Source organism: Magnolia sinica, chromosome 4, assembly GCF_029962835.1.
Source record: "Magnolia sinica isolate HGM2019 chromosome 4, MsV1, whole genome shotgun sequence".
NCBI classification, from domain to species: Eukaryota; Viridiplantae; Streptophyta; class Magnoliopsida; order Magnoliales; family Magnoliaceae; genus Magnolia; species Magnolia sinica.
In genome coordinates, this window is record NC_080576.1 from 43,720,779 (window position 1) to 43,738,401 (window position 17,623).

The 17,623-nt window shown below is 40.0% G+C and overlaps 1 protein-coding gene across 2 annotated transcripts in view; it reads right to left on the reverse strand.

Moving 5' to 3' along the window:
- LOC131243066 (superoxide dismutase [Fe] 2, chloroplastic-like) overlaps positions 1-17,623 on the reverse strand; it is a 58,973-nt gene that overhangs the window by 28,078 nt on the left and 13,272 nt on the right. The window contains exons 3-4 of one of the 2 annotated variants that reach the window (XM_058242143.1): positions 4,991-5,071; positions 4,153-4,341 (exon numbers count right to left, since the gene is read on the reverse strand). In XM_058242143.1, coding sequence (XP_058098126.1) covers positions 4,153-4,341; positions 4,991-5,071 — 270 coding nt within the window. Of the gene's footprint in view, positions 1-4,152; positions 4,342-4,990; positions 5,075-17,623 lie in introns of both variants that reach the window. The other variant, XM_058242142.1, reaches the window with a different exon arrangement.

A 17,623-nucleotide genomic window follows, 5' to 3' on the forward strand; every position in this document is an offset into this window, starting at 1 on the left:
GAGAATGATTAGTGGAGGGCATGAATCTAATGGACTCTATTGTCTCAAGAGTGGAACGACTGAAGCTGGAGTTGCATTGCAAGCTAACATCTCTCCACATCAACGGCATTCCAGGCTTGGGCACCCATCCTTAGCTATTTTGAAGAGTCATGTCTCGTCTTTGTCTTATGTGTCTAAGTTAAAATGTAAAGCTTGTGAGTTAAGCAAGCATCACAGTGTCTTTTCTTTCCCGTGAAGATAAAGTTAGTGATAAACCATTTTATATGATACATTTAGATGTGTGGGGACCCGTTCATATTCCTAGTTTATCTTACTAAATATTTTATCATTTTTGTAGATGATTGTTCTAGAATGACATGGTTATATTTGATGAAAGATCGTTCTGAGGTGTTTTAAGTGTTTTAAAGAATTTCAAGCTCAAATCCAAAATCAATTTGATGCTGAAGTGTTTGTTCTAAGATCAAATAATGCCAAGGAGTACAGATGAATTCTTTTGCATTCTTATCTCTTATCTCATGAGCATTCATCAAACATCATGAGCAGACACACCGCAGCAAAATAGAGTTGTTGAGTGAAAAAATCGTCATTTGCTTGAAGTAGCTAGGGCATTATTATTAGACATGAAGGTTCCAAAGAGTTTTTGGGGTGATGCCGTTTTAGTTGCATCTTGCATGTTATCTTATATATTGGATGCCATCATCAGTATTAGGAGGTCAAACTCCTTTGTTTGTCTTGCATCCCCAGTGTACTTCCTTTTCTCTTCCTCTTAAAATTTTTAAATGCATATGTTTTGTACATCAATTTGATCATGTTTTTGATAAGTTTGAACCCAAAGCTGTAAAGTGTGTATTTTTGGGTACTCAAATACTCAGCGTGGCTACAAAGGTTATAATTATATCACCTGTAGACAATGTGTCCATGGATGTCACATTTTCTAAAACTACTCCATATGTCACATCAATATTCCAAAAATTCTACCAACCTTCCTGTGATGACAGACATAGATTTACCTGGAAAGCATGCCACGGAGTCACATCCAAATCCCCCATCATTACAGGTCTATTCCAGACATTCTAAGAGAGGTACGAAAGCGCCTAATAAAGTGCCTCCCGCCAGTTGTACCAATATGTTCGAAGATCCACCTAGTAACGGGCCTCCACCAGACTTGTTGAATGAAGTTGATCAACTTATTGTTGTTCGAAAGGGTATATATTCTTGTACTCTACATCTTATTTTCAATTTTTTTCCTTGAATGGTCTATCACCTTCATTTTGGCAATTTACCTTGCCCTTGTCGTCTGTGTCTGTCCTTCGATTGTTTCAGAAGGCTTTACGTTCTGATGGGTGGAAAAGAGCTATGGAAGAAGAAATGGTTGCGCTTACTCAAAATCAGACTTGGACTTTGGCTAAGTTGCTTGCAGGAAAACGTGCAGTAGGATGCAGATGGGTATATACCGTGAAGTACAAGTTGATGGCACTTTGAATCGTTTAAAGGCCTATTTGGTGGTGAAAGGATATACTCAAACTTTTAGAGTTGACTACTCTTAAACGTTTTCCCCAGTGGCCAAGCTTCATTCAATTTGTGTGGTGATCTCCATTGCTACAAATTTGGATTGGCCCATATATCAACTGAATGTAAAGAACATGTTTCTTCATCGTGATTTACTTAAAGAAGTATACATGGAGCAACCGCCTTTCTTTGTTGCTCAAGAAGAGTCTGATAAAGTCTGTCGGCTAAGAAAATTGATTTATGGGTTGAAGCAGTCTCCACATGCGTGACTGGACAAATTTAGTAAAGTGATAATGCAGTTTGTGATGAAAAACAGTCATACTGATCACTTAGTCTTTGTTAAGGAGAGTGAGACTGGCACTCTCATTCTTGTTGTTTACATGGACGACATCATCATTACTGGAAATGATGGTAAAGGCATATTTAAGTTAAACAAGTTCTTGCAACAACACTTTTGTGCAAAGGATTCAATACTTTCTAGGTATTGAGGTAGCTCGATCAAAGTTGGGAATTAATTTGTCGCAAAGTAAATATGTTGTGGACTTGTTAGAAGAGACACGTTTACCGGGGGCTAAGCTAGTTACAACCCCTATGGACATAAACTCTTAAGTTAAGTACAAGTGAAGGAGACATGTTTGATGATCTAGGCAGACATCGCCAATTGGTTGGTATAAATTGATCTATTTAACTATTACATGACTGGATATTACTTATCCAGCTAGTGTAGTTAGTCAGTTCAGGCAAGCCTCTCGTGTATCTCATATGGACTGTGGTTCGCATAATTAAATATTTGAAGGGCGCCCCAGGCCGTGCAATTCTCTACAAGCGAAATGAACATCTTAGAGTGGAAGGATTCTCTTGTGCAGACTGGGTTGGATCTCCTTTAGATAAGCGATCCACCATAGGTTATTATACCTTCATAGGAGGTAATCTTGTTACCTGGAGAAGCACGAAGCAACAAGTCATTGCCCGTTCTAGTGCAGAAGCAGAGTATAGAGCGATGGCTCATACCACGTGTGAAATTTTGTGGCTGAAGACGTTGATGTGTGAGTTAGGTTTTATGGTTGAAACTCTCATGAATCTATATTGTGACAATCAAAATGCGTTACATATCGCCAACAATCTAGTTTGTCATGAGAGGACCAAGCATATTGAAGTGGATTGCCACTTCATCATAGAGAAGGTTGTAAATAAGGAAATATCCACACCATTCATTAAATAAGAATATCAAGTTGCTGACATGTTCACAAAAGCTCATCTAGACAAGTTTTTTGACAAGCTGAGCATTTATGATATATATGCTCCAGCTTGAGAGGGAGTCTTAGAATGGTCACACGTGTGACATGATCACACGTGGACACATGTGACATGTCCACACATCATCCTATTGGGGCTCAGCCCTAATGCATTTGGGTTGAGTGTATATGAGTCTTTGAGTCTTTAGTGATGTATTTCTTTATATTTGTCTCTATAAGGGTATTCTTGTAATTTCAACTCCTAAGTGAAAGCCATAGTAATAAAACAAAAAAGAGGGTGGGCGTGTGGCGCTTCTTATGCTCTCCACTCTCTCTCACGTTCTCTCTCTCTCCTCCTCTTCGATTCTTTCTTTCTTCTAGATCAACAACAATAATAATCATGTTGAGAGTTGAGGCATGCACAAATGCAGATTGGGGACTCTGTAGCCAACCATAGATTGGACTTAGGACTGCATGCTTCTTGGAGGAAATCTATTTACTTGGATTAAGAAACAGTTTGTTGTCTCAAGATCTAGGGTGGAAGCAGAGTACATATATATGGCAAATGGGTCATGTGAGCTACCGTGGCTGAAGGTATTATTACATGAACTTAGTTTTCCTGTGAAAGAACTGAAGAATTTATATTGTAATGACAAAGCAGCTATTAGTACGGCTGGCTCATAATTGAACTCAACACGAGGATAACATACACAAACACTCAATTACATATATTTTTCCTACAAGACCAAGCATATCAAAGTTTATCATAATGTCATTAGAGTAAAAGTTACCTCCAAGGAACTTTGCTTTCCATTTGTAAAGTCAGGCAGTAGGAAATGTTCAGCTATCTGCGATACTAGGCAAGCTGGGCGTGGTGGATATCTATGCACCAGGTTGAGGGGGAATGTTACAGTGTTGGGCCACATCTTACCCATTTTACTCATGTACTCACATCTTACTTGTGTTATATAGTGTTGGGCTATTTTCTTTTTTTCTTTCTTTTTAATGAGGGTATTTCTTTCTTTGTGTTATGAAGGCTTATCACTAATTGATAAAAGAGTATAAACATGAATAGATCTGAGACCATCCCCTAATCTCTTTGATAGGACAATCCTAACCCATTGATTAGTAGACTGCAAATAAATGGTCAAGAAAGAAAATGCAGCCATTCAATTGGGAAAAAAAAAATCCAAAACTTTTGGTGGCTAGGATCCTCCAATCTGAAAGGTCACAAAGTAATTTCCCATCCATGGTAGGGGCCTCCAAATCAATGGTCTGGATCACTGAACCAAAGGTCCCAATTGTACAAACTGAAACTCCCGAGGGCACTATGCATATTTTCAGGTTGAGTATCATATAATTCCTCACAAATAAAAAGGACATGTTAAAGTTTAATCAGAGGGAGCACCTCAGCAGCATTGTTGAACTCTGGTAAGGGGTTCCCATTGTTGTAGGTTACTTTGACCAGTTCCTCCATTGTGTATGCATATAATGGGCTTTTCTCCAGCTGTTTGTTCAAGTCCTCCACATAGTCCTGATGATGCTTTCCCCAATGCATTTCAAGTGCCCTCCGGCTCATATATGGTTCCAACGCATCCTAGACATGCACAGAAACAACAAAAATTTCCAAATCAGTTAGGTAGCCGATCAATTAAAGCAATGTACTTCTATGACTTCGAATGAGTAATCCTTCATGGTGGAACATGAAGAAAGTCGCATGACACAATGATGAAGTAGAATCTGAGCTGGAATCTTGAGCTTTGATTAGCCTACATGCACCTCTCCATGCACACCTCTAAATGAAGCCATCATGCTGACCTGGCATGTGTTTGAGACATTCATGCCATGCATGAGTGGACTTGCACTGTGTAGATAACATAGCCCCAAAATCAGGTATGGCACTCGTCATGCAGGCCAAACGTATATGTTGAATGTGGATGGACTGCTAGCAATTCTTTGGAACCATCCATTTCCTCTGTACGTGTGGCCCACATGATGAGTTGCCCAGCCTAATTTTCAAGCCAGATCATTTAAAGAAGAGGTTCAAATGTCTACATACATGCCATGAAGAGGCACCTATGAGCTTTGCAAAATTAAGAACTTCATTGCCATGAAAAGGCCATGAAGATGTCAATTTAGCCATGGATTGGAGACAGCTGCTAATAATATGGCACGTGAAAAGATAATCCAATTGTAAAAAAGAAGAAACAGATTTTTCTGATCAAAATATTTTATGTGTGACTTACTAGCTTATAAGGAGGGGTTGTCAAGCCAAAGAAAGCCAAAACCTTTGAAATCCTTAGGGTACGACATGATGGTCTTCTTCGCTGCTGACAATACATAAAAATAGAAGGCATGACACAGCGCAATGGAATGAAAGTGACATAACGGAAGAAACAATCTAATTTTGATGAGCAACAGAACAATGACAGCTCTGAGATTAATTTGTAGGGTTTATTATGAAGACCCACACAATAACATCCCCCAAAAGGTATATCTATAAACAGAGGCCAAGTTTCCTATTCGTTCTGAACATGGAACTTCCCTGTTCAGAACTTGGTTTGTCCATGATTGGTCTATCCAAGCCATTGATATGACAGCCCTCATCATGGATGGACCATTCCCCCAAAATCTCCCAAATTGGAATATCCTATCTATCAAATCTTTGGTCTTTACTCCATTGAATGCGCTTTGTTCTACATTTCCTTTTAACCATGTATCTGCATGATGAATTGAAAGGATACTCTGGGAATGGTCCATCCATGATGGGGGATGGCTCAGATGGACTAATGATGGACCCCACAGAAACAAAGTAATGAATAGGGAACGCAGGCTCCTATAAGCAGAGTTGAAACGCAGTACCTTCAGCTTAAATTAAAGCATTCTTTCAAGTTTTAGTTAGTTCACAATTTTCACCCAGTCAACTCATCTTGCGTGGTTTAAATCAAATGCACCCACATTAGAAACTTAGGTTAGTTGATAACTATAATTTTGACTTGATAGTCCTTGGTCAGAAAGCAAGTTAGGTTCCAATGCAACCTTAGAAGCCAGCTTTACACCATATGGAATAGTTACAAAAAGAATTGAAATTTCCACATGCTCGTTAATCTCCATTTGTCTCTAATCACCATGCTAGTTTTAACAACAAAAGCTTCTTTCCTCGTATGCTCCAATCCTCCTAGATCAAATTAGTTATAATGTGCATGTGTGAGCATGGCTAGATTCATGACTCTGTGATAGTGACCTCATGTTTCTTGTGTTTCCACTAAGAACCCAAAAAGTGGAAGCCAGGCCTTGTCAGTACCACCCAGCAAGAGTAACAAGCAAATCTAGCCAGTGAGGACTGAAGGCAATATGATGCCATTGGGAGGCCCAAAATCTGTCACCACCATGTGATGTATGCTTATTCCACTTGCATGTGGGAGCCCTGCCCATACACATTTATGCATGTGCCAATATGGAATGCATTTGAGAGATCTGAGCTTTCTGACAGGTGGGGTGGGCTACGCTGTTCAGATGTTATGGCCTAAAAATCAGGCCATCCAATACCTCAGATGGGCCAGAGCATGCAAAACAAATAGACGGCTAGAAAAACAAATTCAACCATCAATTTACTTTGTACATTTTGGCCCACCTAAGGAATGAAATAACCTGACTTTCAAAGTAGGAGACTTAAGCATTCCAACCAGATGGACAGCTCAGATCTGGCACACATTTTCTATATTGGCCCCATGTGCCTACATGTGGATAAGCAAGGCTCCACGTGTGTAAAATTAGCAAACCTCCAACTAGATATATCATTGTTCGGAGTATCCCCAATATTATCAAAATATCCCTGATATTATCTATATCTCCAGCTCGGCGGTACCAATAACACTGGTAGCGATACCAATAACATTGCTAGTCTCAAAAATTCCAGGAATCAGCGATGCATCCCTAAGTGCCGCCACTGTATCGTTATTTTTAAAGTCCTTCAATATACATTGATACACCATCCTCTAACGGCTCAAGCTTTTAGAGAAAGTGGTTATTTGACATGGTATTAGAGCGGAAGGTCAACAGTTTGAATCCCAGGAGCAGTAAATATGCATCCCTAATATATTCTCCCACGAGGGGCTGTTTATGGTGTGAGTTGTGAGTGTCCCTCCACCCTTGCCCAGCATGTTCCCGTGCGGAGTTCCACCCCGCATGTGTGAGGGAGTATTAAAGTCCCTCAATATACATTGATACACCACCCTCTACCGGCTCTAACTTTTAGAGAAAGTAATTGTTTGGCAGTTACACCAATGTATCGCCAAGATTTTCGATTTGGTAAATTCCAGGTGTCACTTGTATCAGCAATGTATTGATATCACCAATATTTTTTATTGTGTAAATTCTAGGTGTTGCTTGTATCACTAGTGTATCAACGATATTCAATAATATCACCAATGTATCGATATCACCAAAAATCTATTTACTAAAAAAATTTCCATTTCAAATTTTTTTATGGGCGAATAGTTGTATGCAATGTTCAACTTATCGACGATAATATCACAATAGTATCGTTATCGCAACATGGGAGATATCGAGACCACAATCTTTCGTTTCCTTTCCAATTGTCGACGATTTCTTGGCGAAATATAGTGTTGCCGATATTCTGAAATATCGATGGATGTTTGGACGGAAGGTTGGATTGATGGTTGGATGGATAATTGAATGGATGGGATGGTTGGACTGGATTTTTACAACAACACATGCTTTTAGGCCCCTATTAGATGGAAACTTATTATGTATGCATTCTTTTGCAATTTTTTAATTCCTTAATATACAAACATGTGTATTTTAGCATATCCTGAAGTATTACTAAAAAAGTCCACTGTTTTCCTCATGTTTGCTTGCATTTCTGGTTATCGGTGATATTATCGACGAGATCAATATTGTTTCAGCATCCCTAACTAGCAAAACTTATAGCAATACGGATACTTCAAACATTGGATATCATCATTTAAGCCCTATACCAACTAATTGGGGTCGGCTACAGGAATCTTATTCCACCATTCCACTATCATCTGACTCTCATATGTAGGATTCATGAGAAAAGTTGTGACCAAATTTTAACGACAGTTGCCAACCTTACCCAACCCTCCTTTATCAAGACTTGGGAGTGGCAATGAGAGTGTTGCTGGTACAGATGAAAACATATGATATGGTAAAGATCATGGAGCAACTAGCAAAAGTCCTCAGATGGAGATGAGAAGGCTTACATGAGTTTTACCTATAAGAAATGGAATGATTGAAGCTCGCAATCAAATGGGATTGTGAATCTTAGAAGAATAAGAAGGGGAGAAAAATAGAAGCTAATCAACAGTCTACATCCAAAGTTGTGCACGATAGATATAATAGTAATAAGTAAACTTCAAATAGCTTTTCAATTACTTTTTGATATTCATTAACTCTTGCTATGTTTCCTTCTTGTGTAAGAAAGTTTCTAAACTTGTAGTTTTTTTTTTTTATTTAGACACAGGGTGTCCCCACCTCTTTTTTGAAGTGAGACTAATCCCTGCGGATACACGCAATCACCCACAACCACGTGTATCATGTAAAGCCAAGGAGGGGAATTGAACCCTCACCTATAGGGAGCAAACCTACGGTGAAGACCATTCGCCCAAACCTCGTTGGGTAAACTTGTAGTTTTGAGTAAGCAAAAGGCTTTCACTCCCACAAAGTTACAAAAAGATTGAAGATATAATCAAAAGATCAGAACTTGGTATCAATAACCAAATACAACAATAACAAATTTGATTAAGCATTTACCATCATTTATTCAACATGGAGATTCAATACAATTTTGTCATTTTGTTTTTCTTTATCTCCATCACAGCCATCTCCCCCAAGGACTGTTAGTGGGAGGTGCGAATAAAAACTGACCCAGGTATGTATGTGATGTGATTATGTGAGAACAAAATGGTAGAATTGAAATGTTAATGAATTTCTAGAGATATTGTAGCTCATTGCAACTATTTCCCTTTGATTCAAACACTTTTCTTAAAGATTGCTTTTATATATATATATATATATATATATATATATATATATATATATATATATATATATATATATATATATATATATATAGATAGATAGATAGATAGATAGATAGATAAAGGGAGCCAAGGCAATCCAAAAGGGAGCAAACACCAAACTAGAAACACAAACCAACCTAAAACAACCATACAACTCTAGAGGACAAAAACCAACTATACAGAAAAACCAAATGGCAAGATGAAAACCAAGAAACTTGAAAAACAACTATACAACTAGAGACGACAAACACAGCAGGCTCAAGGGAAAATTGCCCCACCTAAACAACCAAACCCCAAAGACAAAAGCCATAGCCAGACAAGCGAAAGTGAAGAAGGGCAGAACCTATCCACGGCAGAAGCGAGGTGTTTGCTCTAATCCAAAAGAGAAGCAATGAAGGATTTGTAGCTTAGATTTAGGTTGACAAACAAAGTTTTCACATCTCTGAATATTAGAGATGAGACCTTGGAGGAAGAGGTGTTCCTAAAGTAGCAAGAGTTTCTTTCTGTTCAGATATTCCACAACGCCATAATGCTTTGGAATCTTTTCCATAACCTCCAACGTGACAAGCATGCGGCAAATTTGAAATGCCGCCCGACATCAACCAAGTGTAATGGAATTTAATCAAGATGGAGGACCACAAGTGAGTAATGAACAGGCGGTGAATGAAAGGTGAGTAATGGAATTTGCTTCTCCAAGGTAAAGCAAGCAGACATAGGTCAAGACCATTCCTCTCCGTTGAAGATTATCGACTGTAAGAGTCTGACCTCTAACTAGAATCCAAACAAAGGCCAAGACCTTAGGGGGAGCTTCGTAATGCCAGGAGGAGGAGAAATCCAAGCGATGAGGCGAGTTATGACCCCTAATGTATGAATTTCCAAAAGGATTTGGAGAACTAGCCAAATGAAGAAAACGTCCAGGCAAGGGAGTCTTCAATTGTTGGATTGGACTGGATAACTTGTAGCAGCTGCAATAACTCCAACAACTCATTCACTTCATTCTCTGACAAGTCTCTCCTACAAGGAGGGCACTAGACCCCTGAGTCAACAGAGATGAAGCAATTAGCAATGGAGATGTTGGATAACACTCTAGCCAAAGCAGGAAAGGAGTTGGCTAAGGCACATTTGAAGATACAATGATTCCTCCAGAATCTAATCCTAAAACCATCTCCTAGGTTGAATGAAGTGCCTTCTCGAAAGAGAGACTGAATAGAGTAACCCCCCCCACAAGGTGATAACGATAATATCCCTCCATCTATTTCTAGCTTCAGACCAACTTAGGAGATGGGACCCTAATACCTGACCCTCCTTCCGTCTAAGGCATACAGACTTCAGACCAACTTAGGAGATGGGACTTCTAGCAATTGGAATTGCCATTCCAAAGGAATTCATGCCTAAGTTTGTCTATCTTGGCTAGCACAGATTTGGGAAAACTATATAGAGATAGAAAATAAGAAAGAATATTGGACAAAGCTGCTTTTATGAGGGGTTAACTGTCCCCCTAGAGACATGTAACGACTTTTCCAAGAGGATTGTAATCGTTCCATTCTTTCAATGAAGATAACCCAAAGGTGGTTGGCTGGTTTGCCAATACAGAGAGGAAACCTCGGGTATGAAGAAGAGAATGTGCTAGCTTTGCAACCAAAAGTCTCCGCTAATCTAGTAAGGAAAGAAAAAGGGATGTCAATACTAAACAATTCTCTATTAAAAAGATTAATCATGAGCCCCGAAATAGCTTCAAAATATTGAATAACTTTCCCTAAATTGACCACAAGTTGAAAAGAGGCTTCACAAAACAGAAGCGGGTCATCAACAAATTGGACGTGAAAAATGGGACTATTGGGCGAGCCCTTGAAACCATTCAAAAACCCATTATGGTAAGCATTTGCTCAAGCCATCAGAGGCAAGCACAAAAAGGAAAGGAGACAGGGGATCCCCTTGCCTGAGTGATAGGGACATCACGCGCACACGCACGCTCCCCCTACGTACGTAAGCAAGGAGGAGGAGGGCCCCACCATCGATCTAGATCGATGACAACGTCCAGGGAGGGCCTCCTAGTTAGAGGATTGCGTTTTGGTTCGTTGGAGTGGACCCGATAGTCATGTGAATCCCACCATGGGTTCTCATGATCGTGGCCCACTAGTCCAATTAATCTAGTACTTTGGGTTTTGCTTATTATTGTTATTAGAAGTATCATGGACGGTTTAGATTACTCTGATTAGTTGTTATTATTTATTACTTGGTCGCCAAGTAATAGGTTGTGCGCATGGCGCGAGTTTTGGGGCATAGGTTTTATTATAAATAGGCACCCCTTGTAGTCTTTTGAATTCAATGAAAATTAATAAAATTGCCGTGTTTTTCTGCTCCTCTAAATTTTTGAGTTGTGGAGATTCAATTGGGTGTGAAACCCTCCCTTCCTCAAAAGGCTGACTACCGTGGTGCGAAGCCATACCTATCCCGATTCGCCCCCACCTTCTTCCATCCATATTTTTCTTCTCCTACAATCATCTACACTTCAAATCCATCCTCTATTGCAGCCGTTTTTCTCTCTACAGCAGATTTCCAAAATCTAGCCCTGCAGGAGGGCTGAAACTTCGGCGGACCACCACGCACAAATCGTGCATTGGATCGAGCTGAGATTTGGGGGTTTTAGATTCCATCCCTGGCTGACCGGGGCCAAAGTAGCCTTTCTCTGAATAGTGGGCCCCACACACGTGCGGTTGGGATCACACGAACGTGCATCTGGGCCATTGTTGTTGTCCACACGTGCGGTACTTCTCTGGTTCATCACTCTCCTCTCTTTCACTCCTCTTTCACCCAAAATCCCTAACCCTAACCCTAAATTACTCAAATCCCCAATTTTATGCTATTTCTTCAACCTTAAGGTTCCCCGAATTGAAATTTCTGAATCCCTTGGATTGGGGGAATTATTTCTGTGCATGTGTGGATGAATTTACCCTCCTCTGATTCTTGTTTGGTCTATAATTTTGATTGATCCGGCCCTAGCGTGTGTAGGCCTGGACCTGCATAAGATTCCCTTTGATTGAGTGTTTGAACTTTTGTGTGGGATGTGGAATTTTGTGTAATTGTTTCTGAACTAGTGTGATCTAAAGCCTAAAATCTTGCACATCATACTTGAATTTCATGTCCTGCATCACTGAGCCCCTAGAGGAGCAAAAAAAAAAAAAACCTTTGGGGGATCCATTGACAAGCATAGAGAAAAAGGCCGAGGAGAGGCAAGAATGAATCCACCCTCACCACTTCTACCCGAAATTAAATCTAGCAAGCAAGTAATTTAAATGTCCCCAATCAACATGGTCAACAGCTATTTCAATGTCCAGTTTACAAACCAGACCACCCAACCATCTCTATGGTGAGAATCTATGGATTCATGAGCTAGCAAAGCGCAATTTAAAATCTGCCTATTAGCCAAGAAAGCTCTTTGCACCTCTGAAATTATGTTAGATAACACAGGCCAAAATCTGGTAGATAAAATTTTGGCAAGACTTTATAAGGAACTCCAAGCAAACTAATAGACCGAAAATCTTTGAGCTCCGTCACTCCATAAACCTTAGGGATTAAGGCTATGTAGAAGGCTCCCATAACTCTGGATAAAATACCAGAGTTGTGAAATTCTGAGTGGAAATCAATCAATTCAACCTTCGAAATGTCCTAGAAATTTTGGAGGGAAAAAAAAAAAAGCCAAAGGAAAGCCATCGGGCTAGGGGCCTTGTCCTTACCGATAGAAAGACAATTGTTTTGATCTCAACCTTGAAGAAAGGGGCCTCAAGAACTGAGACTTCCTTGACAAGGATTTGAGGAAAGTCCAGGTTATCCAGAGAAGGTCAAAACCAAGATTTAATAGATAATAAGGAAGAGTAAAAGGAAACAATGAAATTCAATACCTGAGTATGGTTTTCTAACTTAGAACCGTTATCAGAAACACTACGTATCTTGTTGGATCTAGCTCTTGCACTAGCTATCGCATGGATTCTTATCCCCATCCTTCAACCAAAGAGCCTTGGATCTCTAACTACATTTGATTTCTTGTTGTCGGACTACTTTGGAGTATGCCAAATTGAGAGAGACCCTTTGAGATAATTCCTCATCCAAGAGAGGGTTAGACTTCTCCTGTAAGTTTAAAAGGTGGATGGAGTTAAGAGAGTTAGAAATAGCCATGAGGTCGACCTGAGTGTCTCTCCTCCAGATGATTAGGACATGGGTGTCTCTCCTCGACAAAAGTGTCTCTCCTCCAGACATTGCTTAAGAAGCTTAAGCTTACTACTCAAGATGAAACTCAGGCTATCAGAAACTGAGAAAGAAGACCACCAGTTGGAGACTAAAGAAGGAAAGCCATCAATCTCAAGCCAAGAGAGCTCAAATCTAAAAGGTTTGGACCCCCAACTTTCTTCAACCAGATCTAAAAGAATGGAGCAATGGTCTGAGACTAGCCGAGGGATGCCACATTGAAACATAACAGGGAAAGATTCCAACCAAAAGGGAGAAACAAGAAATCTGTCCAGTCAAGATAGGATTTGGGGGAGGGATTGTTCTCCACAACCTATTCAGAAAATAATTGCATGCTACTCGAGATATGACTACCGTTGGATTTCTCAAAGAAGAAACAAATCACAATGAAATCACCTCTACTGCACCAAGGGTCCAATTGTCCTTAATAGTGTTAAGGTCCTCCCAAAGTAGGTGCCTCGAGGAAGCAATGCATGGGCCATACACAAAAAAGATGATCCATTTGAACCCTAAAATGCGATTTCTCAGAACAACGGACACAGCAAATGCTCCAATCAGGGAGTCTTCTTTTGTTCGGGAATTAGCGTCCTAGTCCACAGGAATCCCCCTCGAAGAGCCCACAGCATCCAATCTTTTTTTGCCTAAAACCCCAAATGGAATCAAGGTTAGAGCATCTTACCAACGAGAGCTTGGTCTCTTAGATAGCAACAATTTGAGCCTTGTACTTACGAAGAAGCTCCTTGACCTAGGATTTTATTTTATTTTTTTGTGCTGTAGTCGAGGCCTCAAATATTCCAAGAGATTATCTTCATTGGATAACTTACTCCTCCCTTTCTTAGAAGAATGAGAGGAAGAACCCATCTCATAGTTAACAGAGGATTCGAGATTCATCAACTCCCTCCATCCTCGAGAAGACTTTGGACTTTTCCTTGCTTCTAATGCTACTTTGATCCCACGTTCCTCAATGAACTGAAATAGGGTAACATAATCCTCCTCTGAATCCCAAATGCAGACATCTCCCAAATTCCATATATGCCTCGATAATCTGCTAGGGGCTTTTGTGGCCAGAGAAGTATGAGTTAGACCCCTTGTGCTCTAGAAAAGTCAAGAAGGTTATGGATTTATGGAGGGAGGACGTCATTTGGAATCCATTGCAGAGGAAGCACGTCAATAAAAGAAGCGTCACGTAAGAAAGGTCGGGGGGGAGGGTGCGACCTAGTAAGAGCCTAGTCATAGGGTTTGATTTTAAAAGGAGAGGAAAAGGATTGAGGAAACTTCCTACGAGGAAAGGACTGGAAAAGAGTAACTAGGGTAGAAGGGCGAGGCTAGATTAGAGTTAGGGTAGCATGGTTAGACTTGAAGGGTAGGTAGAGGGGAATGGGATATCGAGGTGGCCATCAATGCCATCGTCAGAAGCTGACGGAAGCAACGGTGGAAAGGGCTCGATAGCGAGAGGGTTTGAAGGGCAAAAGGACAATTGAGAAAGCATAGAGAGGGAATTAACGGACGAGGATGAAAGGGAGGAAGCATGAGAAGGAGACACGTCAGTGGAGCCGTCGTCATTACTAGCAAAGCTCTCAGATCGGAGATGAGGAGAGAACTGAAGACACCTGTCCTTAAATGTGTACACCCTCATCGCATTGGATTGGTTGTCATGCTCTGCTAGAGCATCCAGCAAGCCGTGCACCTCTGTCTCTGGAGCTCCTCAGAACAATTGGAACAATATGAAAGCCGGTCGCGCTATCAGGAAAATCCTCCAATGAAACCAAGATGAACAATCTATCCTTCCCAACCACAATAGGGATTTCGGATATCACCATGTCAAGGCGTTTTTTTCTAGATTTGAAGTCTAGCCAATCTCAGCTACCAGCCAGACTCAGTAATAGGATCGAACAGAATGACCTCACCTATGTAAGAACCCAACGCTAAGTGGAACTCCATATCCATAGTTCGAGCAAGATGCCAAAGAAATTGTACCAAGAAACTTCAAAACTGAACAAGTCCATACTGAGAAGAAGCTCCTGCCAATAAGATGGGGTGGAGGTTTGCTTCAGGCCTAAGATTGAGGAGAAGGAGCGACTCCTCTCGAAACTACCTTCTAATAGCTAGCAAATAAACTCCACCCAAACTTTGAAATCGGTTAGGGAACCGATTTCAATCACCAGGCTTTGCCATATGAGGTAGAAGCTTTGATGATCATGGACTCATCCACCATAATTTCTAGGCCAATAGAGAAGATAACCTTCTAGACCCTAGGCTTATGGGGCTGCAAGGAAGGGTTACCGTAAACTAGTGTTGATCATCGAGTCTGTCAACTCCCACCACATCTTTGTAGGAGCGTCCAAACACCATGCGAGACTGGAGAGGAACTCTGGTGCCTTTATCCGGATTGATAGAGGGGGGTTGACACTGGTCCTCCTCCCTGTGGAGGGGTTGCTACTGCTTCTCGGATCTAGAGCAAAAACAGACCTTCTAGTTTAAGAAATGTCATCCATTGAAGCCGCTTGATTGAAGGTGGAAATGGCCAACACAACAACCTCTAATGAGTCCATCTTGACAAAAGTGAAGCCTCTAGGTAGCAGAGTTCCTTTTTTCTGGGGGAGAACAATCTCTTTGACCTCCACTAACTTCCGTAAAACTCAGGAGATTGTGTATTCATCCCACTTGGTCGTAAGATTCGAAACAAATATGGTGGGGAAATGAGCGAATTTAGATGTTGGTAATTCTTTTCTAGCAAGAGCTTTCTCTTCTTGGTAACTAGAGTCCAACCATTGTCTTTGGGAACCGAGAGGCTGAAGTGCGTAGCCAGGGCTCTCCCCAGGATACCACTATGTCCACCATCGAAATGGGGGATAGGGCCTCTCCTTTTAGATAGAAGTTCCTTACCATCGGAAGACATCATTGGATCCTTTTGCAGCATCATTCTCCAAAGGTCTCCATCTTCCTTGCATTTGGCAATGATCGTACCTTCACCATTTGGGTTGTCCACGAGAACTTGATCTCCATCATGAATGCTCCCCTCAGCAGCCAACCACTAGTCTCTCACATTTCTTGATGCTCAATATTCTCTCTTCCCTCTTCACGATCTCCCGTGTTTCTAGCTACTCAATATTCTCTCTTCCCTTTCTTCACGATCTTTCATTTCTCAGTCTCCTCTCATCATTTTCCAGCCAATTCTAACACATAACCTGATGCTAATATAAATGGGTACATAGTTGGAGGGTGCTCTTGTTTGCCATTATTTGGTAGCTATAAAAAACGATTGAGCTTTTGAAGGGTTCGCTCATGGGCATGTGGGTCCCCTCATACTTCTTAAGCCTTTTGATTATGGAAATGCATGCTCCTTGTATAGTTTCTTTTCCTTAGTCCCTAGAGAGGCTAATGCTATTGTGAATGACTCAGTCAAAAGTGGTGAGGTCAAGCATTCCCTGTTTGTTGCTAACTCTTATCCACTACCTTAATGGATAGAGGTTCATTCCCTTGTTTATAATAAAATTGTAGTTGCTCATGGGGAAAAACAACGTTTGAAATATTGGTATCGCGTTACGTATCTCACCCTTGGGATATATCGTTTGTATCGGGTAATTTATCGCACTTTTTGGGAAACATGGGAAAACATCGAGAAAATGGTTGAATTTTCAATGAAACCTTTAGGTATTGTTAAAAAATTAAAAAATTACCTTAATACAGACTTTTAAATCATAACATCTCAAAAAAGAAGTGCACATAATAGGTTACCTTGATATAGGGTCCTAAGCCATGCACTGCCTGACTGAACTAATTTAACTATATTCAAATTGAATGCATAACATTTAAAGTGTATGTGATGATCATTTCATCAAACACTCCTAAATACTTCGAAATTAGTCTCAATTGACAACTGGTTGAAGGGAAATTTCGAGAAAAAATAATATTTTATTAATTTTTAATTAAAAAATTATTTTTATTTTTCGAAAATTGATAAGGACTTAACAAATCAGTAGATCAACCCTAGTTGATGCTTGATTTCATGTTTGGAGTGCAACATTGCAAGCAATTTAAGAGAAATTGGGAAATTTTTTAATTTTCTCCAAATCGTACCACCTACACTCAAATTTCGAAATTAAAGTGCATGTAATGGTCATTTCATCAAATACTCCTAAATACTTCGAAATTAGTCTCAATTGACAGCTGGTTGAAGGAAAATTTTGAAATATATATATATATATGGAGAATATGAAGAACCTATGGATATCAAAATCAAAGCTCCAACTCCATCATTTTCAAGCAAAACATGAAAAACCAATGGATTTGTAACCACTTAACACTGATTTAATGTAATTTCAACAATAAAATAAAATAAAAAAAGGATCAGAAATTGAAAATGGTCACCAAACCGAACATGTGGTATATATCTGCATTACCCATGCATTTTGTATCACACAGGTGGGATACAAGATATCGTGGGATATATCGGCCAATATCGTCGACATTTAAAACATTTGGAAAAAAAGCATTATGTTAAAAATACTTTTTTTAAGGATAATAGATATTTTATTAAAGAACTGCTCAAAAATAGCCAAGCCAGAG